Raw genomic sequence first — 27,657 nt, 5'->3', positions numbered from 1 at the left:
TTTAGAAAGACGAATCTGGATGAAAACCATTTTTTTAAAAAAAAACATTATTTTTCTAAAATGATGCTGTCCGACAAAACTGACTGATCATTTAGGTAACGATCATGTAGAGCATCAATTCTTTTATTTGCATGATAAATTACTGTATAGCACAGCCCATAACAGTAACAGTTCTGACCTCTCGGTCCACGTCTATTCCTCGTTCACACAGGAGGAGTACTGTACGTACAGAACACTTACCGTGAGTTGCTGGTCCTTTGATTCACCTGTGTCTTTCATGGCTTAAAGAATTCGGTAGCTCCCCGCGCTGCCGAGGTCGAGTCGAGTACGATTCTGCTCTACCTTAAGACAAAGACCCACAGGACATAGAAAGGAGCAGCTGCATGGCTGTCCGACACTTGGAACTCCAATGCAGTGGTCGATAAGGTTGTCTTTGGCGATTCCTCTTTGGCTACGAAGCAGTATTTCTAACATTCATGGAGAGTCTCCGACTTCATCACCTGTGCAGCCCGTCCACTTCATTGCTGGGGAAACTAACGCTGCCAGATCCGTCGCTGATTAGAATCGACCGAGAGCAAACACTATAAATTAATAATTTAGTGTTGATAGGTTAGCTTAACTAACCATTGCTTCAAACGTCATCCCAATAGATTTTTTTTTATTATTATGAGGTGTGGAACCAGTTCTGTTCAGTTTTGGTCTCCACCATTCTAGAAAAACAAATCCCACAGTATTTATATGCGAGCTGAGTATGTAGAGTAACAGTAACCGGTCTGGTCAGCGGCTTATCTGTAAACCTTTCACTCTGTCTCCCTCCCCTTTTCTCTCACCGCTTGTGTGTTGTTTTCCTGGATCCCTTAGAGATCGGCACTGAGGTATATGTACACAACAGCAGTCTTCGCAGCCTGACATGAGGTAATTATGCGACGCTCACGCTCAAAGTCAAAGCACCCTTTAAGCTACGAATGCACTTTTGCGCCCTCTGGCGGTAGAACCCGCACTACGGCAGGTCATAAATGTCATGCTTCTGAGCGTCGACTGCAGGTTAGTAATGTTTTATCTCACTGTAGACCTACAGTACTCTACTTACAGTAGGCATTCATAACTTGTCATGGCTTGTAAACGGCTTTATCGGTGTGAAAACATACGCGCCCATCTATCGGGCACTCGGCATTCACGGTGCTCAGTCACAGCCATTAACAGTCTGACACAGGCGAGTGCAGAAAACCAGAGTAAAATCATGTTAAAACTGCTGTACTGTAAATCGCGAGTAGAGTACGCGTTAATGAGCACAGTATGAAACCCATGTTGTGTGTGTGTGCTGCTGGCTCATATCGGTGGTGATGTCGCTGCGCACATAATTCTGATTGTGTAGACTTCAATCTTTAAAAAAAAAAACTGATATTGCGCAGTGCCAGTGCGCCAGAATTTCCTCAGGCAGTACACGCTGCAGCCTCAGACCAGGGTGACGGCGATGTGTCCTCTCACTGCTGAAGCGTCAATGGTACGGGTTAAGCGTGTAGCTTCAGGTAGACGTGGTGTGTATACAGCGTCTGTTCCTGCTGTATATTCACATCTGTTGTGGCGAGGGATTCAAGGACACTGCGACGCTACAGTGACACTTATTAAACGATATCAGGTTGGATCGGTTGTTGCCTCATGTGAACGGTGACTCTCAGGTCTAGAAACAAAGTAGTCTCCCATCCAGGTACTAACCAGGCTCACACTCGCTGAGTTTCAGCAGGTTGCTAGTTGTGATTTGCACAGTGATATTACATTGCAGAATCCCTTAATCACTTAAACTAACAGGCCATAGGCCCCCAACAGAATTCAAATACACCACTGAATGCTTTTAAACTTGCCATCACTTGTGTTATTGGTGCACTTTATTATTTTTTTTATGAATTTGATACTAATCATAAAAATTGAGCACTTACTTGGTTCATCAAGTAAATAACTGAGGTAAATTATCTCCTGTAGTGTGGGCTATTCTTTGCTACCTTCCAAGCTAATTTCTCTCACAATATGTTCTACAGTATATTCAAAATCCAGGCATCAGGTAGGGAAAACAATTCTGTGTCTGTGACTTTCTTGAAAAGTTTTAAATTAATTTTAATATTTTCAAACACTAAACTGCTTTAAATTATTAATAGTTCTGTCTATTGAACAGAAAATAAATCCAGTTATCGACAATAGTACTTGACCAGTTCTGGCAGCCCTCTGGCAACCTGTGTTTTTCTTATAGATGCACCATGCAAACTTTAATTTTTGATTAAAGTTGATACATGACAGTGGCATGTTTCCAGTTTATATGCAGAACCAGACTAATTTTAAGCCATGCTCGACTAAGTGATATAATTTATTTTGTACTACAACAGCATTACTACTAATAAAATAGCATTTCTTCAACACTTTGAATGTAAGAGAATCATTGTATATCAATCCCGAGGATTCAGATGAAGATTTATAAATAAAACTCAACATCATTAGATTAATAAAAGTTTATTTTTTTTAAATATATATGAAAAATGGAGTACATAAATATGTACATGACTTTGGGACACCTCTAGTCCTCCTTTGGGTAAAGTCTGTAGTTTATTTAGGTTCAGAAGACATCTTCCCAGAAGACCCCAAGAACTTGTCAGGAAGTTGAAAACAGGTTTCCCATGCAAAGGCAAGCCACAATACAAAGTGAACATAAGATTGACTCCAACACAATAAGTTACTGTTTGTCCTGTTTTCACACTTTCCTCTGCTGGCCAAATGTCCACTTAGTCCTATTAAAAAAAAGAACAAATTGGAGAGTGTGGTAAAGATACAAAGAAAGTTCAGATGCCTGGAAGCAGCTAAATTAATTTTAAACAACAGCCACATTTTTGATTAAAGGATGGATATGATAATAAACTTCATTGAAAATGTGTATTATTTTCCTCACTTGTACAGATTCTCAATATGATAATTCACTGCATTACAATTGTATATAAATGTCTTTAAGCTCAATAATGTTTTTTTCCTGTTCACTGAGCATAGCAGTGAAATCAAATGCATCTCAGAAAAAATGTAAAAAGTAATAGTAAACACCAACCTTTTCAGTGAATAACAAATAAAAAATTCAGATGTAATAGCTATTGTGACTCAAGGTAGACAGAATGCATTTTATGTCACATTTCATTTAGATCATGGGTTGCTAATGATTCATGAATAATGACCCCATTATACAACATTATCATTCTTTATTCAGAACCCTGGAGATGACCTTTAAAAATAAGATATCCTGTGGCATTAGTAACTTACTACCTTCACAGTTAACCTACTATACCTTCACAGTTGTCTCTTTCTCTTCACATACATCTTTCTCCTGTGGTGGAAAACCATATTAATGAGAGAAATACCAGAAAACATATATTGTATATATAGTTCCATTTGTAGTCAATATATCTCTAAACGGTATAAAAGTGGAGATCAAACCAGAAGCTTGGAAGCTAACCCTCATAGGCTTATACTATGTTTCGTTATACTGAACAACCAGTTTTCATTAGTCATTCAATTCATTCTGCTCACTTATTGTTTGCAAAGAATAAGATGTTTATAAGCAATGAAAGAATTATGCACTATAGTTTGAATAAGAAAAGCAAGATAACATTAAGCTCATGTAGTATTAGTGGTATAGCATGCACTTAATACAGTGTTTTTGTTCATGGAAGCACCATTCTTGTTGATGGAAGGATTATTGATTATCTTACATACAGTAACAGTAATTTTGTAAAGAATTTAAAGATCTATTTATAGAGTGTAAGAGCTAAGGTCTACACAGCTATTTTTTTGCTTCTGCACAAAATGAAAAGAGGTAGGCAGTTTGACTTCCAAGTAAACAGCAGCATGAGGATATAAACTGTTAGAAACTCACTCTTTAATGGAAAGTAAAATTTCCTTGCTTTGGCATGACCCACATCATTAACATTTCTACACTGGTTCTTCACCCTACTGTATCTTTTTATGTCCCTTACCATGTTGACTTTGGATTTCTCCTCCTCTTTCTCCCTCTTTTTGACCTCGGCCTCCACGACCTCGAAGAACTCCTTCTCGGCACGTGCAATGAGGTCCTCCGCACTCTCCTCCGTGTCCACGTCCTTGCTCTCCTCCTCCTTGCCCTGCTCAGAGCGGCTGCGCTCCTTTAGTCGCATCTCACGGTGCCGTGCCTCCAGGATCTTTTCACGCTTGGTTTCCCTCTCAAACATCTGGGTGCAGAAGGAGTGGACAGGGAGGGGAGAAGCACAGCGTAGCTTTAATATTGATATGTTATTTTAGATGATCTTGGATCAACATTCTACTTTAAAATACTATTGCAGAAGGATATACTTTCAAAAACAACAGAGTCAGCTCAGTTTCAAACACACATGAATATTATTGGAGCCTTTAAAATGCTCCTACCGCAGTGGCCAGTGCCTTCTCATTTCTCTGCAAAGTACACAGGCCAGAGGAGATCTCCAGCAGTGTGGCTGTTCCCTGCTGGGAGCCACAGGCCAGGAACCTCCCATTGTCCTGCACTCGCAGGCTGTACAGGGCCTCATCACACACCTGCCAACAAAGCACACAGCTCAGGCCTATTGCGAAACAACTGACAGTGATGTATTGAGGTCTATCTTTAGCACATCCATAATATTGAACCCTCTCACAATCCTTACAGAGAACCATCATCAACGTTTTTATTGCTAGCAGTGTTCAGGGCAGAAGCCATATAGATTATCGGGTCTGGTTTATATTTAGTTCACAATTATGTACTACTTTAATTTAAGACTGAGAGATTTTTTTTTGTCTTCATCAGCCTTTCCTGAAGTAATCTTGTCCACATTCAAGATGAAAATAAAGTATAATTAAAACCCTTACAGAAGTAAAAATAACTTGGATAAGAATAAAATGTACTTAAATTTGAAGATATAAAAAATCAATATGATCTCCTTCCATATAAAAGGGTTGAGATTAAGTTTGATAGATGAATTTTCACAAACTTACTTTTAAACTGAGTGTGGGGTCATTCTGTTTGAACAGGAAGTCCCACACGTCCAGTGTACCATCCATCTTGATTGTAAAGAACACAGAGGGCCTGACTGGACTCCAGCACCCATCAGTCAGATAAGCCATGTGATACCTAAAGGTAAAGGAATCTGAGTGAACTAGAAATTAACCAGAGATGACAGGATCAAAAACAGATGACTGCTGGCACCCTGTGGAGAAAAGGAGCAAATGCAGTATAGCTCTGCTGACATATAAAGCCTGGATTGATATGAATGGGGATTCCAGCTACTTTAACAATAATGTAAATTCTGAAGCAGTTAATTTCTGTACCTCAAAAGTCTTCAAATAGCAAGGGCATTTGAACTATCAAAACATCTAAAACTGTTCTAGGTATATTACAGACTTTAAAGCCTTTCATTCAGAACATCCATATAAAAAAAATAATGTAAGTCTTAAAAAACAGACAGCAAACAAATTACTTAAAAAATTAACAGCTTAATCACCAAATGTGAAGTATTTGAATGAAAATGATAGCAAACAAAACAAGATTTTAACTTTCACACTGCTAAGTTATTGTATAGATATGATTAGTTTTACTTAACATGCAACTTCTCCGTGTAAATATTCTGCAAATGTTCAGTTTGGCTGAATTGAGAGGTCTTTTAAGACCTACAGTATATACAAAACCTGATGTCCAGAGGCTTCTTACTTGGTCCACATGATCGAAGACTCCTTGATATCCTCGGACCAGATACGTGCCGTCCAGTCTGCTACAGTCAGGAAGTTCTTCGGAAAGAAGGGGTTTCTCTGCAGGGAGTAGATTGGCCCATGATGGCCACTGTAGGTACACACAATCTTCTCTGCTGGAGTCTTGGCTTTCCGATTGCATGACACAACGAGCCCCTGCTCTGTTCCCACCATGAACTTTGTGGGCTGAGTGAACAAATAGAAAAAGAAAGCAATGTACAAATTAAACCATTGAGAACTTCCTTCTATGCTAAATATTCTGTTTATAAACACATATGTTTAATTTTATATGGCCCTTCAGAGTGGTTATTTTTATGTTTTCTCAGTACGGTTCATACAAAGCTTACATGACTATTTTTGTAAAGAAGATGATGTGAAGTGCATTATGAAGAAATACTCTAAATACTGTACAAAACACTTAATGGTGAGAACTTTAAATGGGTGAAGTAAAGCTGAGCGAGTCTCACCATAGTAGTTTCAAACTCTAGAGAGATGGCTCCAAGCGCATTGTCCAGATTGCCCTTTTTAGTAGGGTCAAGTACCAGTCTCTCTGTGGGTTCATTCAGCTTTCGGATGTCCCACCACAGAACCTGCCAGGAACAAATAACATTACTGGAATAAGGATCAGAAATAATTCTGATGTTTGGCTGATTTTCTGCAGCATCTGTAAACCTGATGCATTTTTTTAGCATTTGCTCTTAATGTAAGTCGAAAAAAATGTATTATTTCTCAATCTGTGTTAGTAAACATTATCATCACAAATGTTTGAAATCAAAACCATTGCTTACTACAGTTACACACAACATAAATTACAGATAAAGAATATGAGGGCACCTGGCCATCTGTGGAGGCTGAGAAGGCATCCGTTCCTGTCTTTGACTGCAGCCAGATGACTTTATAGACAGGGTCTCTGTGGCTGTGTTCAATGGTGGACATTTCCACTGGATGACTGCCTTTACGTGTGTCCCAGTAAGCTGCTCAGAAACAAGCTGGATATGTGCAACTCAACCTTTACTTTTAAATATTTTTGAAAACATAATGAAACCTTTCAAGCATGGGTAGCATCAATGTATCAATGATGAAACAAATGTTAATCCTACAAAACATGATAAATTATTAGATGGATCAGCAATTGTGAATAACATACAGTGCTGTTCATATGAAATTCATAACAAAACACACGAAAACCTGCATTATGTTTTTAAACCTTCTGCTGTGAATATTCTGTGCTATTTATAGTAGATTAAAAATGCATGAGCTTTGTAAGCACTGAATACAAAAGAAAGACCTGCATAAAACTATCTCACCTATTTGCCCATTATAACAACCCCCAACCAAAATGTGTGAATCTTTAGGGTTGTACTCCAGACAGACTAGTGGTGACACAGGCTTAAGGACCATCTCTGGTTTGTTGGGATTCTCTGTAAGATAGAAGCAGAGGAAGGTTACATACTAGAAAACACAGCTGTACTTTAGCTCTTTTGTTATATTGTTCTGTTCTGCATTGTTGTTGTGTGTTCTGCATTGTTCTGTTTGATGCAGTGTTCCATTGCCTATTGTAAAGAGATAATAGTAGTTTATTACACCTAATTTTAAATATGTTTGTACAATATTGTTGTATTGTGTCCTTGATTAGATTGTCATTTTTTCCTACAACCACCCCTTAATAATAATTGATTAGGTAACCTGGTTTTCTCTGAAGATCTCAAATCCCAAGACTGACCATGCCTAGCCTCCTTAGCTTCAGACATCTGACCAGGTTAGGCCAAAAGGCGGCAATGATGTTGTCAATAACTCAGCATTTGTCATTGGCTTTAATAAGCTAATATCAAATAAGTAAAGAGTAAGCCTTGAACCAGCTGTAAACACATGAATGTTTTAGTTTTTGAAATTGGATGTGGGATGTATTCTATTATTTCATTGTTAGGGGTGAGACATATCTTTTCTGCAGTTAATTTGATACACAAAGTCCTCCTCACCAATGTCCCATATATAGGAGTCAAAGCTCATGTCTTTGGTTGCTCGCTGAAACTCCAGAGAGGAGTAGGCAACTGCTAGTTTTCGGCTGCCATCTGGGTGCCAGGAGAGGCCTGTGGCAGTGCGCTTGATCTCATTTGGATCCCTATCAATTGAAAACATAGAAAACATAATGAAAGAATGAAAAATCAACTACTACAGTACACGAATTTGATACTTGTTCATCAAAATCACTGAAACTGTCTTAGTGTAGTGTGCAGTTTACCTTATAGTACAATACATTTTATTAAAGATTATACCTCCCATTCTCTACAGCTGTTATCATATCATCAATATAATGAATAATAATATTACCTGAAAACATTGATAGTTTTTGCTGAAGGTTGCTCTTCTGTCTCTTCTAATATCTCCTCCTCTTCATAATACTCCTCGTAGATATCAATGGCATTGTTCTGTTTGATGCAGTGTTCCATTGCCTATTGTAAAGAGATAATAGTAGTTTATTACACCTAATTTTGAATATGTTTGTACAACAATAGACTAATACATACTTAACTCACAATATCAGTATATAGTCTTAGGTGCAGTGATTTACTTTATAACACTAAAAACATTATCTTTTAGTGACAGACAAATGTTCTTTCATCCAACCACACTTGACAATAACAATGCTATTTCATACATTCTGACCAGCAAGTTTGTGGGGCAAAATTGAAAATCTGTACTATTTTCCACAAACATAATTTACCCCGAGCACCAGTACTCACGCTGCCCAGCTGCATGATGGTGTTGACATAATTCTCGTCTTTCTCCACCTTCTTTCTATACCGGATGGTTTGTTCCATTTCTTGGGGGTTAACATCCTTTGGCCAGCCCCCCTCTACATGGTTTATGCCTCGGGTTTCTGATTCAAACCGCTCTGTATTCACCTAACAAAAGCCAAGCATCACAGTTTTTAAAACAGACTTCATTGTTTGGTCTGTGCTCAGAGGGTGCTAGTGATATGTATTTTTTGGATTCAAAAATTGTTTTGCAAAGATAAAAGACATTAGTCAGTAGGAAAGGAATCTGAAGGCACCATGCAAGGGGGGGTGTAATCACTATACCAACCTAAAGGCTGAAGGCATTAAGCCAGTTTGTATTATATAATGGGACATGCTGTACCATATCGTATTTGCAGCTACAGTAAATAGATGGTCTCAGCTAAGAGTGTGTAGTAATTTCTTAGTTTTGTCAATATCCTTCCCAGTGTTCCCAGTTTGAACTTGAAAACCTTCCTCTTCTGCTGTTTCTGCATTTTGTCATAATCTGTGCAAGACTGTTTCTTCATTGGCAGCCAAAGCACAATGAGAACACTAAAAGCAAGGCCTCCAAAGATGTGAAATGCACTCATCCTTAACAAAAGCAAAGACAGACCTCATGTTCGGACATCTCCTGGGTGCATTGTGTGGGGGTGTCGCAGGGGTTTCTCTCGATGAAATTGACCGCCAGGCTGGGATCAGGAAGAATGTCCACATGCAGCTCTGCTGGACGGTCTGAAAAGTTACACTGCCGGCCAAACTCGCTGCGCTTTTTCGTATACACGTATACTATCTCCATGGTGCTTGCTGGACATACAAAACACAGTAATATTACATTCCTGTTAGCTTAAAACAACTGATTAATTGAAAATTGGCAACCAAATGGCCTTTAATTTAATACTGAATCAGTCTCCTTAACATTTTAGATAAGAGTAATGTACTGTACCTTAGTTTTTGAAGGTCATTGGACAATAAATATATTTATATTTATATGAGGCAAAAAGGGTAGTTTGAACGTTTATACAGTACATCATATAGAATGTTTTTTTTTCACTTATGAGCACAGGGAGATATTTCATTGTAGATAAGCAACTAAAATAACTGCTTCGTGATTAATACCACATTAAAAGGGTAATAGCACCTGTAATGACAGCGGGCCATTCTCTTTAGAATCATAATTCGTATTCGTATAATGCCGATTGAGGGCACAGGAACACAAATTTGCACTAGGGAATATTTATTTTAAAAAAAAAAACCTGTACTCCTCGACAAAACAGCTATACGGCTGTTAAAATATAATTAATTTGGTCAACATCATACTAATATATTAACATATAAAGATACAGATAAAACAAATGTATTCATTCCATCATTCCCTAACGATCAACACCACATAAACATCTATGAAGTAAATTAACAAATTGTAAAAAAAAAATGAAAAAAGGGTTTTCAAGACGTGCAGGTGTAAGGACCATGTCAGAATAACTACTGTATACTCAAAACATTTAACCGTTGAATTATAACTCGGCGTTTCTCGGTTTTACTTTGTAATATAGATGGCAGCAAGAGAGCATTTAGGTGGGGGCCTGGTCCAAGTCAAGTTTAGAGAGCACTTACAACATTATTTCTGACTCACACTCATCTGCAATCACTCTCATACCTGGTCTGCTGGGTGACGTATTGTGCTGTAATTTCTTTTTCAGTATTTATTTTCGTTTTTTAGGTCTTTTCTTCTCAGTATCTCGAGTCCTGGCGTAAACAGCTCTCGCTGTAGTTTACCGTCTCCTAGCAACAGTTCCACCCTCAAGTACACGTTTCTGGTCACGCTGTGCAAGTGTCTCCTTGCTGGCGTTATATATGATTCGGTCTTTTTCACAAGTATCCTAAATTAATTCAGTAAACGAAAACGAAATGTTGAATTAATAGGGCGTTTTTAAAATATAATCTAAATAAAAATTTTAATTGCGTTTCTACTTTTCAAAATAAACCTTTTGCAACGCTGTTCAGCTAAAACTTACCGTAGTAGACAGAACTACGTTTGTAAGTAACTACCACACATATTACTTTATTTTTGGTTAATCGATACACTATCATGACAATTACAAATTAGTTGTAATAGTGTCTTTACGTCAGGTGTCGTTAAACGTGGTCATAGACACAGAATTATGGTTTGTAGCCGAGTATTATTTCATTATTTGCTAAAAGACTACACGTTACGTTTTACTGGCCTTTTTTCAGTGTTAATCATTACTTAAAAAAAACGATTTTCTGGTTTATAGGGTCTCCAGACCCTGCCTTCAGCAAATTATTCAGGAATAAAACATCACTCAAATAAAAAGTCATTGCTGCGATAGACTGAGTAAAACAATATTATTTTAGGAAGAGGGGCAATAGAGGTTCTAGGTCTTGCAAAGGTTTGTATTATTATTGTAGGTATTAAACAGTGCCTCTGTTTCTTTTCTCTGGGTCAGATTTCTGTTAATTGACTGCCTGTATCGTCCATCAAGCTAATGTATTGTAATTCAGGTGGGTAGCTGCGTCAGCATGCGTACAGTAGGCTTCAAAACAATAGGCAAGACTTACACCAGAACTCCACAGCCGAAACGTTGTTTTTTTTCTTCTGTTTTCAACATGGAATAAGAGACAGTCTTTAAATGTTTTGAGACAGTCGTGCCTTAATTGCCTCACACATGCACACAGAAAAAAAAAAACCCATCAGAGAAACCGTTTTAAAATGTTTTATTATTATTCCCCCTCCTGTGGGGGCGTAATACATAAAAATAAAGCACCACTCTCAACGACTGCAGACGGTGCCGCGATGCAACAAGTTTACATGCAGCAAAAAAAAGGAGAAAAAATACCACGACGGCGCTAAGGATAAAAAACATACCTATACTGAGTCAAACATTATCAGACACTGAAGAGGCAAACAAGATTTGATCGGGGTGAAGGGGCTAGTTCTGCGTTTTCTCCCGTGGAAGACGTACAGTACAGTATTAGCAAGATTAGTATCGTTAGTATCCCCGTCAGATTGGCCCAATTTGCTGTGCTTTTATCATTGCCTTTAAAGTACTGGCATACAGTAACAGTTGTATGCAAACCACATTGGAAAAGCTAGAATCTGGCACACAAGAGAAAAGCACTTGCAGCTGCTCAGGCTGAATTGTAACCTTCCTCTTAAGACCCCATTTTAAATGCACGTAGACACAGTGCCATTTGAGTTTGATTGGGATTTCCTGATCTCTTCTCTTCATATATCCAGTTGTACAGTACGTTCTCAAGTCCTATTTTATTACAGAACACAGAATCAGTAAATGATTTAATTTTGTTAGAAATCTGTGGTCCTAGAATGAAAGAATTGGAGAAAACATCAGCCTGCCCCAGAATCAAATGACCAAAATCAAGAGTTCCTGGCAAGCATGTGCCAGTCCTCATTCACTTACAATATACAGTAGATGCCTAACCACTTGTGACACATGAACATACAAAATGCAGTTATTATTATACATTTTATGTACAAAAACAAAAATCATCATAATGGTCTGGAACAAATTTGAACACTTCAGCATCCAATCAACATTAGGGAAACCTGGCTTTCCCAGACTAAACCACTAAAAGTTAAATCTTCTGCTAGTGTAAGATTCTGAGCCAGGGTTTCAGAATTGAGGCTTGTGGCTCAAGTTTCAGCTCTCGTGTGCTCAGTATTTAATCTGTCAAGGTGATGTATACACGTTTTTTTTAAAGGAAAACCGTTGTATAAAGCGAGAGTCTGCTGCCACTTTTGGAAAACGTACAGTACTTCCATTGTAGCTCTACAATAACATGAGGGGAGTGATGTGTGTGAGACTGGGCATGTATTGCAATCACTCTTGGGACAAAATGTGGTAACACAACCCCACAAATGTAGTGACCCCTGGTAAATAATATTATGCATCTCCACAATTTAAATGATTTTTTTCTACCTGCTTCCTCTAATTCAGAGTCGCAGGGGATCCGGAGCCTATCCCAGCAGGCAATGGGTGTAAGCAGAGTACACCCCCGACAGGACTTGCAACAAATATTCGTTTGAATCTAAAAGTGCAAAACAACTTTGTTTTAAGTCTTTTTTCACTCTGTGGTGATTACCTACTGTATGTGGAACATCCTGCCTAAGAAAGGAAAAAAAATCTGTACAAGTCTGCATGACTACTGCCTTGCATGAACTGAGACTCGCAGGCTCTAGGATACAAAGGATTGCTGGTCCCTGTTCCAGTTACAAGACCTCCATTATGGTCACCAACTGCACTGTGCTTCAATGGGTTCAACAGCTATGCACAGACATTGGCAGTGAATTGTGTGGAAAGTGAAAAGTGTGGAAGACCACAGTTCTTTAGGATCTCAAGTCTGTACAGTGAGTATACAGGTTTAAGAAATTCAAAATCTCACTATTTGTAGGAAGCCTGTTCACCCTTTCCCTTACCTTGTCTTTACATTTTACAGGCTACCATTGTCTGGAATTAGCAGTAAATATACAGTACAGGCTTTGAAAACCTTCCTATTGCATTGTTTCTCACTGTGGGGGGATACATTCTGACAGGGCATTCGAAAGGCCTAAAGGAGGAGATGAAGAGAGAAGCAAAGGATTATCAAGAAATGTAACAGTCGTGTAGCTTCTCAGCTGAAGAAGCAGAGGAAGGAAAGTAGAGATGGGAAGAGCATGCTCATTTAAAAGCTGTAATTTCTAAAACGCGCAGATCTGCAAGTATTGATCAGACACAAAAAGACAAAAAATCTATCAATTTCCCCCCCCCCGGTAAAATCAGATGGAAGCACTGACTCTCTCTATATGAAAGACAGAAAACAGGATTCTGCATTCTCTGGTTCACCCTGAATCCATGTTCAAACTGAGGATAGGTGAAGAAAACAACAAAAATATTTCTATAATGGCACAAAATGCCATTGCTATTGTTAAACAATTACAATATGTCAAGTTCCAGCTTTTTAACAGGCTTTTTTTTTAACTTCACATCGCCCAGTTCTTCTCTTTGTACCATTCTTTGGCACAGAATTTGATGCTTTCAGACATTTCACGTTGACATTGAATTTCTCAAATATTATGCAGCTAAAAAAAATCGGACTGTATGTGAAAAAAGCAGCTGTGTGTCCAGTCAAAGAATATCTTAACTTTTGTCGATATATAAATAACTTTTGTTGAACATTTAGCTTTGGGGCTTCAGGGGGAGGAAAACAGAAAACCTCTTTTTTGGAGTTATATATTTGATGCTAAGTGTTTGTGTGCCTTCAGGAGGCCAGGAATGGTTTTAGAAGAAATGTACTGCGAGTCCGGCTTCCAAACTGGTACCTAACATTCATCTGTTTCGTTCAAGGCATGTGAGAATGGCATGAGGACTATCTCCCTTGTGCAGCCATGCTGGTGGGTGCTGGAGAGAGAACAGACACTCAGTGCAGATTCCATTTCAACAGCGTTGTTGGCAAAGCAATGCCACACACTGCGACACTGGGTGGATTCCTTAGCCATGGAGGTGTAGGAGGGGAAAATGGGAATCTAAGCCTGAAAATCATTCCCAAAATGCCTTGTCTGGTCATCAGTCATAGACAGGTAGGCAGCCCTCATGCTGGGAGAGTACTGAGGAGGAAGAGAGAGAGAAAACAGTTTCATTTATGCATTCATTTGACACCTGATTATTATCTGTGCAGAGCTGTATTATGTCAATGCTTTCACTACACTGTTATTCCTCCAAATTTAAAATCCTTATTTCCATGTTTTACACCGTAAGGTGGAAGCAGCTGGAGCCTGTATCAAACTCATCTTTGGTATCAATGTATGGCAAATCTCCACAACAAAATGAAACTGGGAATTTAAGAGATGTGACGTTTAAATTTTTTTTTTAAGAAAAAGAAAATTGTCATTGTCATTGTTTTTTTTTTCATTTTGGTCAGTAAACATGTTGGATAACACTACTTTTAAGTCAAAATGAATTGTAAGCCTTTATTTTATTCATTAGTTAAGCCTGGAATTCTAATTCAACATACTGGGATAAAATGTGACACAGCCACCCTTGATGGTAGCTCTGTTGGGTTTTGCCTTACTTCTGCCCAGTGATTGGTGGAAGGTTTGAAGTTTAATCTCTGGCCAAGAAGAAATAATAACTTAACAACATGGACTGCAAGGAACAAATTCTAATTATTTACTTATACTTAACAACTCAATAAAAGGTATATTTTTATTTTGAAATATTTCAGTAATGATAATTACCATATGAGTCAGAAGGTGATTCCAGTTTTAGAACACCTTTTTATTCTGAAGATGCAATGGAACTTGCATAATGCTTAAAAGCCCTTAGTTTTCAAATGCAAATGAAATACAGAAGTACCTTTCTTTTGCCTGTGAACATCTGCATTAAGTATTGTTTGGTGGGTGTTTTTTAATTTAAACAGATGAAAGGAAATAGATGTGTTAAAGGCACTTGGGGTACCTTTAAAGTCTGGGATGCTGTCTTGAAACATTCCACAAGACAAAAGAGAGGCCACTTCTGCACCCAGTACAAAGACCTTCACTCTTTTGAACAAGACGTCTTGTCAAAAACATATGCACTATTAAATATATACTGTACTTGCCCTTACAAATAAAAATCTTTAAGATCAAGGTCTGAAGTAGGACTGTGCATTGTTGTATATCAATTCTATAGCAACAGATGACAGAAAACACAGGAAACTAGTCATGCATAAGCCTGTGACAGTTACTATAGAACTGTTGAAAATGCAGGAGTCATGCAAGTCCTGGACACTGTGTCCTACATCAGAGATCACTGCTGCTTTCTTAAAAGAGTTCAGAGAACACTTCTGTAAAGGTGAAAACTTACCCTCTCAGTCTCCAGATAACAAAATAACCCTAATTGTAAACAAAAGTAGACCAAAAGTTTTTTTGAAAAAAACATGCAGAACTATGAGATGGAAACATGACTGCACTACACGATGAGGTGAAGTCAGAACAATGGATTTAGAAAGAGTGGAAAAATTAGTAACTCAAATGGTGCACTTGGAGTGAGACAAAGAAATCCAGAGAAAACTTACTCTTTTTGTTAAATGGCTGAGAGTTTAGCTCCAAAAAAGTCGAAAAATAAAAACAAAGAAACAAACAAAGAAGCTATTAGCTGAAAATATAAAAAGCTGCTTTGCAGAGGGAGGGAGAAAGACAGAGGCAGGGCGTGAATTGGGATGGGGTGGCAGGAAAAAAAAGAAGATATCGGGAGAATCTTTCGGGACATGTCAGAGCCAATGTGAGACTGATTCTGGTTTGCATGTGAAATGGCTCATATTCATGGTGTCAAAGAGTGGGCACAGATCTTGGCATTGCCAGGATAAAAGGAGATAAAAGGCTTTCGCTGTCATGTGAACTTTCCTTTAAGAACTGATGACTTTATAATATAGATCATATATTTTCTTTAAATTTTCTATTCAAACATTTTCAAGTTTAAGAAAATATTCAGTCTGTCTTGTACACATTTCAAATATATGCTCACAATCTCAAACACAAAGGAGTACAGTACATTAAAATATATCATTGTATATAAAATATATACTGTATATATTTAAATATCATTTTTCCTAAATTCTATTGTATCACCTGATGGTGTTACATTGGCTGTAATTCTATTTCTTAAAAAGGCAGAAGGTTATCTCCCCCAATTCAACTATAATTTTTTTGTGCTGTATATTATATATATTTGCATGTTGTGCGATATTTTTTGTTATCATATACACATCTTTCAAGTGATTGTTAAGACGCAAAAAAGTGTAGCACCAGGTCACTAAAAAAGACATTTTAAAAATAAATTGAAAAAATAGAAGAGATGTTCTTTTCCTTGACCACTAAAAAGCACCATTGAGAGACAACTACAGCATATATTCTACTCCACAATTAACATGGACATTGCATTTTGTATACTTTGCTATACTGTACATCATTAATTACAGTAGACCGGTGTGTATTTATTATATTCACAGACTTTTCCAAACAAGTGGAACAGGAAAGATGATTGCCTCTTTATCCTGGTATTATTCATTTTAATTATTTGTTTAAATCTGTCAAAGACAAGCAATTCAGCAATTGTACCTGTATAGATTCAAAAAGGAAAAGTATAATCGCAATCTATTTTCTTTCTTTTATCATTTCACACTTTAGAATGACTGGAAATTGCTACATAAGGGAGAAAAGGCACAAACAGCTGTGCATTGAATTTCTGTACATATTGACTAAACTCAGTGTAGGGGCCATTACCGAGTTCTCTACAGACACAGATAAGATCAAAATAAAGAACGCACCAAGCTTACTGGGTGACTGAAACCCTTATCGAGCTGAAAAACGTCTACACTGAGCTGTAACGAGAAACACTCCAAACTAACCTGCATGAGTGTCGGTGAACGGCAGGAGTGAACCCCAGCCTAGATGTAGGTGATGTGTCTAGCTCTGTGACACTAACACGAAGTGAAGAAATGTTTCGTGCAGCAGACATGAAACAACACAGAAACAGAACGAAACACAGTCTTGACAATTTCTCGCATCTCTTCCATTGAAGATACTGTGGTGTGAAAATACGCGACATTCCCTCATGATCATGACCGCGTGCCTTTTAGGATATACTGTATATGGCTTACAAATTAAGCAAAGAAAAAAAAATGGGCAGTAGATGAGATGAATATCTGTGAAGGACTGGAATGTGTCTGAAATGCACTCCTTGTGTCTGGGAGTGTAATTGAGTGGCGTTTATTGGAGCACAGTGTGGTCACAAGAAGGACTTGGCCTCTGGGGCCCAACGCACCGAAGGGGGTGGCGAACCTCTGCCGATCAGCGGGACGTTTTCATAGCGAGGGTTCCCCCCGAACAGCACCGACTGGTTCCTGCGCAGACCGGGAGAGAGAGAGAGAGATTACTACAGCTGCAGAAGCAGCACTGCAATCCCTTATTCAAACCAGAGCTCTAGGGTAACCCAGCAAACCCCACCACCAAGCCCTCTTTAGTCACTCAAACCACTCAAAGACGCTGCATGCCCGTGTTGCACAGCCCTGCTGTCCGGCTGTGGGCGCTCACATGTACTCGGAGACAGGGGCGTTGGAGACGGCCTGGGCCGGGGGGTGCAGGCTGCTCTGACTCCCCATGCTGCTGCTGTAGCTGCAAAAGCTGTGCATCTGGCCTCGCGTGGGATTGTGGGCCGCGATGCGCCGCGCCTGGGGGTTGAACGGGTCTTCCTCGTCGATGTCATCGTACTCCCGATCCCTGAGGGGAGCAGGCACGCGGCGGGGAAAAACAAAGAAGACGCAGATGAACACCTGGACAGCACAAATGTCAGGGAGCCGCACAAGGTACAGTACGTCACCCGGCTACAGTCCAAAGTGGATTTGTGTTTCTGAGAAGTGTCACGGTATCTGACTCTGGAAATCTTTCATCCCCTCTGCAAACTCGCTCTCAAACAATGTCGAAAACGTCTCTTATCTGTACTGTATTCTCTGCTGGCGACGTTGGTCTGTTTTTGTCGGATTGTTGTGTCGGATCCTGCCGTAAAAACAAATTTCCCCCCAGGGGATAAAAAAGCTCGAAGTGGGAAAAATTGGGGAAAAAAAAACAACAAATTGAATTGAGAGCCTCACCTGCTGGCAAAGTGTCTCCAGGCACGAGGGATGGCACACAGCATGGCACAGAAGGCAAGGGCTGCCAGCAGAGAGAAGAGGCTGAGATAGAGAAGGCCTTCCACCCCGTCATAGCACACACCGATCAGTGCATCCAGGTAGTCCTGCCAAGTCCAACACACACACCGCTTAGCACATGGACACTTCAGTCTGGGGTAAACGGGGCTGAAGAGTTGACAGGCAAGGATTTTAAGATATAATGTGCATGGAACTGCACTCCCATTGAGCCTTGTGTTAACCTGGGGTGAACTGAGATGCTGGGATGAAAGAGAAAAAAAACGTTATCTTTCCCAATCACTTTCAAATTATCCCAATAAGTAGTTACTAGGAATTACATTCTCATTCACTCCTGCATTCCCCTTTATTAGTTAAGATCCCGATTTCAGCCTGAACTAAAGAACCAAATCCCTCCAACCTTGAAGTAACCTAACTGTGGTCAAATCAGGGCTCTAAATGTGGGATGTTTCTGCTCACTCATGAGGCGTGAGAGATTTGGCCTACCTTGTGCAGACCGCGGCAGTCCAGCAGGGCAGTGAGCTGGTGAAGGCTGGACTCTGAGGAGTTCAACAGGCGCTGAATCCCTAGCAGGTCCTTCTGCAGAACACACACAGGCACGTGGCAATGAGGGAATGGGGCACAAATGGCAAGATTGAGGATGCACGTTTGAACATGCTGAAGTGGGAAACGTGCAAACTGCCCCTGTGCTTACCTCAGCAGTGGGAAATATGGGCACAGAAAACTGGAGCAACCCCTGAATTTGGATCTGCATGGTGGTCAGGGACCTCTGGAAAATAGTCAGGGCCTGCAGAGAAAAACCACACAGGACTGCAATGAGCACTTTCCCCAGCAGGTGGCGCCATCATCCCTCTTAACCACTCTGAACTCTGAGCAACTCCAGTGTGAAATTCCTGGACAACGAACCCCCCCCGCCCATATTCAATTGTACAGTTGTAAGCAGAATGCAGAAAACAAGTATAATGTTTCCAAGGGTTATGCTATGACAATTATTATGAAACTGGAAATGAAGGTGAGATATTGGGACAAGGTCCCTCTGCACTTTTGTGATGTATAGTCCTGACAAGAGCGATTTTCTAAAAATACCTATGTTTATCGACCTTGTTGATGTGCTTAAGACTTCAGAATCTAGTGTGTGTGCACCAAGTACTCCTGAAACGATCAAGGGTTTAAACATTGAGGGACTTCATTACATGGCATGAAAGCAAATTAGCAAAAAAAAAAATGAATACAAGAAGTAAATTAGTGTTTCTTTCAGATTTCCAGACTGAAAAACAATTAAACATCTTTAGGAAAAACTGACTCACAAAAGCTTGTACTATAAAGTTCATAATAATGACATTTAGATGTACAAATGTAGGTCAGCTGAATAAATCCAAATACAGGACAGTAGGCTAATGGCAATTGCAGCTTGCTGCTTTGGGACCCTTCCAAACAGAGAAAATCTGTAGGTGTGGGCAATGAATTGTGGAGAGGCATCCAGATATCAGGATCACAGACACGTCACTGCACAGCGGAAAGTGTGTTACAGATCCATGGGGCCTACACATGCAGCATAATAATATCTGAACACTGTACCTGCTGGAACGGATTGGGCATGCTCTGACTGCAGTATAAGTAGTAGTGCACAATATCTGCAAGACAGGGAAGAGATGCGTTACAATGCTTGTTTGACTCCATGCCACAGTGCAGATCCTCAATAACCAGAGCTGGTGTTGAATTGCATGTGCAGGCGTTGGGTCACAAAACTGAATGGAGTGTTCAAAAACCCCTCAGAGGTTTTGATAAAGTCTTGCTCAAGGGTCCACTTCGAGTGGAGCAAGCAAGCATGGACGTCTGGGTCATCAAGTTGCAATTAAGAAGAGATGCATTTACAGCTCAAAATAAGAGGTATGGCTTTCTTTAAAGAGGATGTGGGTGCCTGGGACTAAACGCAGAGCCAAGAGGCTTACACCGCCTCTCCAGGACACTTTATATATGTACTGTAAGATGAGAGCAATTTTGGGATTCATTCAGTTCTCTGAACCAAATAACCTCCTCTTGTTTCCAGCTTTTCCTATCCTATGGTCTTGAAGGGAAGATGCAGCTGGATCATCGTCCAAATAAAAATAATAAACAATTTTATTTGATAACACTCTTTCTTCCTAAATGCATTGGAGCAAGAAAGGCATGAAAAAGGCAGGACAGAAGGATTGCACAGAAGTGGCGTACCAGTGCTGATTTCATTGTGGGTCATGTTCATGATGAACTTGTCAGGAGCCACACAGAAGTCACTGGTACCCTGGGGACAGACAGGGATAACATTAGACTGAGAGGACAGAGGCCGTTTTAATAACATTTGAATAATCGAAGGGTCCCGAAGACCTGTAATGCAAATAAAATACAGGTAATAGTACCTTACCCTTCACCTTGCTATACACATTTGTACTAATCTGTAGAAAAAAAGTACCACTCAAAGTAAACTTTTTCAGAAATTACATATAACGCAGTATCCCCCCTTGGTTTCACTCTACAAATCACCTATAGCAGTGGGGAATTTTAATATAGGCTTTATTGATGCTGAAGGGGCATGGAGATCACAGCTACTGTTGAAGAGAGACATGATCATCTGGTATCGGACATTACATTACATAGTGAAGCAAACCAGACTCAGGGCTAAGACAGAATTGATTTCTTCCTTCTGGAGAAAGCCCTTAATACAATTTAGCAACCGGAGCGCCGAGCCAAGTGATGTAGTCACTTTGTCTTTATTATCTCAAGCCTGAAGGCGTGAAGAGTGAAAGATCTCTTATCCTTTTGCTATGCAGTTTAAATTCTGGCTGGGATATGGAATGCTCAAAATTATCACAATTTATGGGAGGAATCAGGGGGCACATAAACATTTTATTTTAAATCACAGCTGGCATATAGTGAATATGAACTGATTTAACTAAGGCAGGATTTTAGACATTTACAAAGAGCTGAGAGTCTGCTTGATATCTCACAGCAGTAGTGTATCTGTTTACACTAATAAATAACCAATACCTACCAAACACTATGTATGTACAGTATATATGGTGCATACCTTACATCTTTTGAATTTAAAATTTGATAATTAGAGCCCAGGATGTTTTTTTTCTTTTAGCTAAAGGGTGGTGTTTAAGTGGTATTTCAGTGCATTTTAAGGATATATTAAATCCCACTGGTTTAGATCTCTTTCCTGATTAGATTTTAATGTGTAATTTCTTTGTGATAGTATAGGACAAGGCCACAAAGTGTTTGTTTATTCATTACAAGTGCTTAATGATTCCTCAGTGGGCAGTTTGAAATAGGATTAGTGCAAAAACCAACTGTTTGTTTACTGCTGGGAATATGTAAGTCCCACATATACTTTGCGCTGTTACAAGTCAATGGAAGTCAGACTTGCAGCTGGATGGGATCTGGAAAATGGGACTTAAGTGCTTGTGAATTCCCTGAATCCACATTGGCAGACACTCATTCTTTCATTACAGAGCGCAGGATTCAGATTAAAAGGATACAATGGATTAACAGAAATATTTTTTTATATTTTTAAAAATACACTTACAAAATATAAAGATAAATGCCCAACCCCAGTCTGTGTACTAGGGGATGAAGGTTCCCTCAGTGAGGGGATCAAGTGTCTGGACAGGATGAACTGGTTGGCATGTTGGGCAACACAAAATTGCTACCTTCACCTTATTGGCACAAGGTTGTAACCAAGTGAGCTAAGTGGTCACTCCAAACAACTACATAACATTTTAATTCCTGAGCTCCCGACCTACTGATCAAGGTGGAAACATGCAAGGTGAGGTGAGTCCTGGAGTTTGCCTGAAGCAATATGATTGGCTTTCTTCTTTTAGAACTTCATGACAGACTTTATGATCTGCTACAGGCAAAAGCGTGCCACAAATTGTCTTCCATTCACTATAAGTCCAGAGAAATACTTTATTGAAAGTAGATGGGTCATATTTAAATGCTTCTTAAAGTTGTCTGTCAACAGTATGTACCGTATAACAGTTACAGCTGGTGATTAAAATGGAAACCTACTCCTGCACACTCTTTTTCCCTGGTTGATCAATATTTATGACCAGGCAGGCCCCATTGCAATCTGCAGCTCGAAGGTTTTTGAATCTATGGTAACCACACAAGCAGCGGAGCCCCATTCGCTATCTCTCATCAGTCTCAAGGCTCATAATCAGCTTTGCCAAGTGCTACAAACTGTACAAACTGTTCACAGAATGTAATTGGTTTGTGGACAGCTGTTTACGTGCATACATAAGCAATTATATAGCCAGTAAAAGCTAAGAGTGTTTATTTTCTGGCACAAACGTCAAGTAGATGTTTTTAACACAACACTGCCGCCCAAGCTGGTGTTATGGGGATTTATTCTCATAAAAGGTTTTTGCTACAAAATGCCATTAAGGAGGGGAAAAGCTCTTCTGCAGCCTAGCAAAGCAAAACACAAGTCAATGTGGTTATGCTCAGACCACCTTAAGAATTGAATGAATTGAATGAAGGCCTCAAACGAGGACAAAATAACATACAAATCAGGGTTCACAACCAGCAGTACAGGCTGCATCCAAACCTGAGCTTGGTTCCAAAATAATCATCACAATCTCACCACAAACTGCAAACATGGTAAAAGCAGCTCAGTATTATGTTTTGACAAGTCCGGTCTATTATTCTGATCAGACTTTTACTGAAATGAGGTGCCACACAATCTTAAAAATGATTCCTATCGGCACCAAAATTGCTACTCATAGCGGAGTGATGTCTCCTATGTGAAATCCTGAAGGTTACGGTGATAAATTGCATCAATAAATAACTATTATGGCCCATTCACTGAAAGCTGTAATTCGTTGGAAAAAAATCTGTAATTCACTACATATTCATTGCTTTGGGTAACAAAATTCATCAGCATTAATATAAATAAAACCTTTTTCCCATACCTATTGGACTTCACTGTTGATTTTAAAAGGATTATTACATTTGTTTATCAATTGTTTACAAACCTTTTGTAAATGTTAATGTTATAAAGTAAATGTTGTCATTATTTGTTCCTGTTGGAGCTTTGATAAATCAATAACTCCTGTAGGACCCAGCTGTAAGTACAGTGATAATCCACTTACTGAAAGCATTCACCCCCTAACCTCTCCTAAGTTGCATTCATCCCCTGACCTCACTCTGACCTTTGACCCCAGGAAACACTAACTGGATTGGGGGTAAAGGATTGTGGACCAGACTATTCATGCCCATCCATCATCCCATTTATCAAAATGTTGTCTGGATCACTGCCAGATTAAATGGTTTAACTTAATTTCTTGTTTGATTTCTCAGAGGGATAGACTGAATAATAATAAAAATAATAATAATTTTGTCAGAATCATCCTCATTTGCTGGTAATTGAATTTGAATGAATTCACATCTTTTTTTAGAGCATTTGCAAAAGCATAAAATACAGTTGATAGGTTGATTCACACATGAATTGTTCTATTAGCTCAGGAGACTGTATTCAGGGCAGCTAATAGATGAAGGACGGACAAACAGCACAGGCACAGCAATTTCACACAATTTCTGCTCAGGCTAAAATAAGCCTCATTGTTCTATAAAACCCAGAGTGACTTTCATCTATAGCTTGTTTCACATACACTGTATATACAAGAATTCTATTGAAGCAATTCTATGAAGCAAGAGGCATGTGAATCAGTTGTATTGTGGACTAAAGTTGGCTATTTGTTCACCATGACCTTCTACAGAACAAGACCAAAAACATCATTGCCGATTGCATGGATGATAATATCCTGACATGACCTGGCTGACACGAGTTACAGACCTTTGTTACAAAGATATACAGCTATCCCTCTTGAGATAACATAATGATCTGAAACAAGTAATACTCTGTGATTGCAGGTTACCACATTTGGCCTTTACAAAGAAGCAAGACAACACAAGCCATTTGACACTGACATTTTCAAGATATTTCCCAAGCCTGTAATTCCAAGCTCCTTGGAGCTGGTGGCTCTCTCCCTCCCACTTTGCACCTGACATGCGTCACTGGCACAGCTGTCCAGCGGCAAAATCCTGCCAGTTAATCCTCTTGCAAGCATGTGAGATCAGTGTCAGAGACTCAGCCCTTTTCTGTACTATCTGCAGAAGACCCACACTAGTAATACTACAATGCAGTGAGGACGGAATTCTTGCCCACTCAGGCCTGAGACTCAACCTTTTACCAGTTTCCCAGTTGCACGCTCAGAAGACAGCTCCTGGTAAGATTCTTAACGCATTTGCGTACACAACCGCTGACACACCAGGTTTGGACTTTGAGTAGACATCACGCCTCCCCGTACTGTTTCTGTAGCAATGCAAAACGTTAAAAAAACACTTACCACAGCTGTGGCTGTATCTGCCCCCAGTGATGCCCAGCTTAGGATCAGTGTCAGCACCCCGAACACCATCATCCTGGAGACCAACAGATCATAGAGTGAGGACAACAACAGGGGTGCATAAGTGGTCACCACACTGGGCTGCTGTCCATTACATTTTGGTGACTACATATGGGAAGAGATAGTGGGGATAACTGAACAGAGGTTCATTCACCAGTCCATTAACATCTGATGTAGAGACAATGACTACTGCACAAGGTACTGTATCATACAGGTAAGGTGCATGAGAGCACTCCAGTGGTGTTGAGGTTATCTCCCGTCTGTAAAGTATTTATGGCCAATCACAGACATCACACAATGCAGTACTGTACTTAAATAGCTAATATTCTTATAACTGGGTGCTCACATCAACATAGCTGTTCTTGGTAATGCATTTAAAAATGCTCTCATACCACATCCTTCTTTTCTCTTGACAAGAACAGAATCCCCATACACCTGCGCTACCTGTCCGAGTGTGTCCTGCCTTCTTCAGGGTTCAGGCAAGACAACCATCCTCAATTACAAGAAGAAGGGAATGAATGACTGAGAGGAGAGAAAACTAAAGTGTTGTTTCTTGAAAATATCATTGCCCAGCTGTCTCACATCAATGGCTAAAGGGAGCAGATAATCGATAGGTGCCTCCAGATACCATCATCTATCTAAGAGCTGTGTGGACTGTTTGCTTTGCTCTGTGGTCCGTGAAAAAGTCTATATAGAGCGCAATATATACAGTATTACTGTATTAATCTTCATGTTGTAGAAGGATGCACTAAAGCACCCGCAATTTAAGTACGTCAAGTGAAACTAATACTCCATTTACAGGAAGACATTCTGAAGCCTCAACCAGCTGCACACTATGAGGCTACAATATCCATCTTTGACTGTACATAACTGCCTAAGAAGTAAAAAGAATATTTCCCAGATGGAAACTAAAAGGCTGCCAAGTTCTCTCACAAGCGGCTCTGCTCATGCCTAAAAGCATCAAGAAATTGGATTGGAAGTACTTAATAATTAGTCAAAGTGTACACATCCTGGCAAGAAATCAATAGCCATCACACAACATGATCTGAGCTAACTGCAGCCACAACAAGAGAAGATACCCATACTGTTCCCTTGCCTGTAGCAAGCAGCTTTCCATTTTGGCACAAAGCTCAGGTCAATGTACTGTGGATGGGACACCAGATGTTATTCATGAAGTCACTGCCAATTGCAGATCTGCAGACCTGGTTTCCCATAGGCACCAAAACATCTAGTGGTACATAATCCTTCTGTGTAGGCTTAAACTTACCTCTATAGAACTAACTAATATGCCACAACGTTCCCAGATTTATTTTTCTAAAAAAGACTGGTATTGGATAAATCATGAGTATTTATTAGTACTGTTTTGAATCAGTTGTGGAGGAAAAGAATATGTAAATGTGCATTGACCTAATCTTGGATAAAGTCTGTGTTTCCAGGGGAAACAAGGATTGCCCACGGCACAATAAGGAAGATCAATGTGTCAGTGTCCACTGCAAGATGGGCTCAGCTGACTGCAGTCCCTGTCTTGAAGAGACATGAACAAAAATGTTTTTGAACAATTTTCAGGAGCGTGCAAGAAAAGCTGTTGCGCTGCTACCAACACGTAGCAGAGTTGTGGGGGGGATCATTGTGACTGGTCACCAATGAATGTGTGGCATATTGTTATAGGTGCAAAATGCAATCATCAATACATTGCACAATGCTGAACAGGATTATAGTAACAGACTCTGAAGATATCCAGAATATTAACATCAAAAGAGTGCAAGAGGTAAGGACTTGTGACTCACTGGTTTGTGTTTAGAATTAACTTTGTGATTCTAAATACATGGCACCTTAGCGTTTACAATTCTATAAAATTCATATGATCAAAATGAAGTTATAGAAGCTACAGTATATGTAAAACTGGTGCAATGCTGTGGCGTCTTCATATAAATACATTTCTCCTTTAGTAATACCATTGCAAATCCTATAAGTGTCTAAATGCATTGGTCTATAACACTGATGTAGGGGGATGGGAGTTTTTCTCTTGGCTAACCACTGCTTCCCAGACTGAATACATACTGCAAGACATTCATTTCACCAGCGACCATAGCACAATATTCAGCAGTTGACTGAAAGCAGCTAAACTTAGATAAGTTGAAAGAAAGATTACATAAATATCTAAATATATTCTATATTCCTGATAACGCACATCTTCTCAATCATAAAGCCTTTAAAATTCATTCTTACATAATTAGTTTTGAGCTTTTGGGACCATTAGACTAATTTGAACTAAGGGACGCTGGCACTACAATTCAAAAGAATTTCTTTTTCATGAGGACTTGTTTTTCACTTCAAGTACTGTCCAAGTACTGTTGCAGTTAAGCTGTAGGACTACAGACATCGTCGTCTATCAGTATTCCACACCGGCTGATCTCAATGAGCATTAAAGACAGTCCTGGCAAAAACCAAGAGGTACTCACGTAGTGAGAAGCCACCGAGACTGCTTGGCCAGCCCTAGACAGGCCACCAGGCAAATAACCAGGTCCAGAATCAGTAGAAGCAAATAAGACAGCCACCTAGAGGGAGGAGACAGAAATACAATAAACTATTTTCTCCTTCAAAATATTGGCAGAAATACAAATTATTTTTTTCTCCTCTAAAGCATTAAAGTGACATGACAAATTACGGTTTAATGTGTAGAAAGAAGAAAAGCAGTAAAATGAAAGGAAGACAGATGACAATATAGTAAGGGATCCATTTTCCGCAAGGCACTACTTCAAAAATGTCATGGTTTTAGAAAATCTCCACCAGCAGACATGCACACGGGGCTGTTAATGACATCCAGCTCTGGACACAGCCAACAATCTGGGGAAAAAACGTGTCGCTACAATTTTTAAAATGTACATAGCAAGCATTTGTAAGTATTTCCAGTTACAAACCCTTTGTCAGCAACTTAAAATCCAACCGCAGACACAGCCTGCTCCTACAGT

General features: G+C 39.5%; 3 protein-coding genes across 3 annotated transcripts in view; all 3 read right to left on the bottom strand.

Moving 5' to 3' along the window:
- kif19 (kinesin family member 19) overlaps positions 1-775 on the bottom strand; it is a 41,711-nt gene extending 40,936 nt beyond the window's left edge. Inside the window, exon 1 of the mRNA XM_088927341.1 lies at positions 241-775. Within this exon, the coding sequence (XP_088783467.1) occupies positions 241-279 (39 nt within the window). The 5' untranslated portion in view covers positions 280-775. The remainder of the gene's footprint in view (positions 1-240) is intronic.
- On the bottom strand, positions 283-9,339 carry LOC148824160 (dynein axonemal intermediate chain 2-like). Its single transcript, XM_088928173.1, has 13 exons — positions 9,157-9,339; positions 8,508-8,669; positions 8,095-8,216; positions 7,743-7,885; positions 7,071-7,184; positions 6,598-6,737; positions 6,231-6,353; positions 5,726-5,949; positions 5,014-5,149; positions 4,432-4,578; positions 4,008-4,238; positions 3,320-3,358; positions 283-342 (listed from the first exon to the last, which is right to left on the bottom strand). The coding sequence occupies exons 1-13, from the start codon at positions 9,337-9,339 to the stop codon at positions 283-285; spliced, it is 1,824 nt and encodes a 607-aa protein (XP_088784299.1).
- A 1,925-nt stretch (positions 9,340-11,264) lies between these two features.
- The window catches only part of ttyh2 (tweety family member 2), a 52,415-nt gene continuing 36,022 nt past the window's right edge, over positions 11,265-27,657 (bottom strand). The window contains exons 5-14 of the mRNA XM_088927679.1: positions 27,148-27,243; positions 24,629-24,701; positions 20,454-20,523; positions 19,821-19,876; positions 18,937-19,029; positions 18,729-18,821; positions 18,189-18,331; positions 17,632-17,817; positions 17,363-17,441; positions 11,265-14,166 (exon numbers count right to left, since the gene is read on the bottom strand). Coding sequence (XP_088783805.1) covers positions 14,086-14,166; positions 17,363-17,441; positions 17,632-17,817; positions 18,189-18,331; positions 18,729-18,821; positions 18,937-19,029; positions 19,821-19,876; positions 20,454-20,523; positions 24,629-24,701; positions 27,148-27,243 — 970 coding nt within the window. The 3' untranslated portion in view covers positions 11,265-14,085. The remainder of the gene's footprint in view (positions 14,167-17,362; positions 17,442-17,631; positions 17,818-18,188; positions 18,332-18,728; positions 18,822-18,936; positions 19,030-19,820; positions 19,877-20,453; positions 20,524-24,628; positions 24,702-27,147; positions 27,244-27,657) is intronic.

The sequence above is a fragment of the Atractosteus spatula genome, chromosome 11 (genome assembly GCF_055471065.1).
Source record: "Atractosteus spatula isolate fAtrSpa1 chromosome 11, fAtrSpa1.hap1, whole genome shotgun sequence".
NCBI classification, from domain to species: domain Eukaryota; kingdom Metazoa; phylum Chordata; class Actinopteri; order Semionotiformes; family Lepisosteidae; genus Atractosteus; species Atractosteus spatula.
This window is presented reverse-complemented; position numbering and strand designations above follow the sequence as displayed.

Bases quoted from the DNA above. Each gene is read 5' to 3' on its own strand.
- LOC148824160 (XM_088928173.1), bottom strand. From the start codon at position 9,339: ATGGAGATAGTATACGTGTATACGAAAAAGCGCAGCGAGTTTGGCCGG. The intron at 8,217-8,507 runs GTGAGTACTGGT...TCTTTACAATAG, and splicing joins CCATCATGCAGCTGGGCAGC to GCAATGGAACACTGCATCAA. The intron at 5,950-6,230 runs GTGAGACTCGCT...TTGTTCACTCAG, and splicing joins TAGAGTTTGAAACTACTATG to CCCACAAAGTTCATGGTGGG.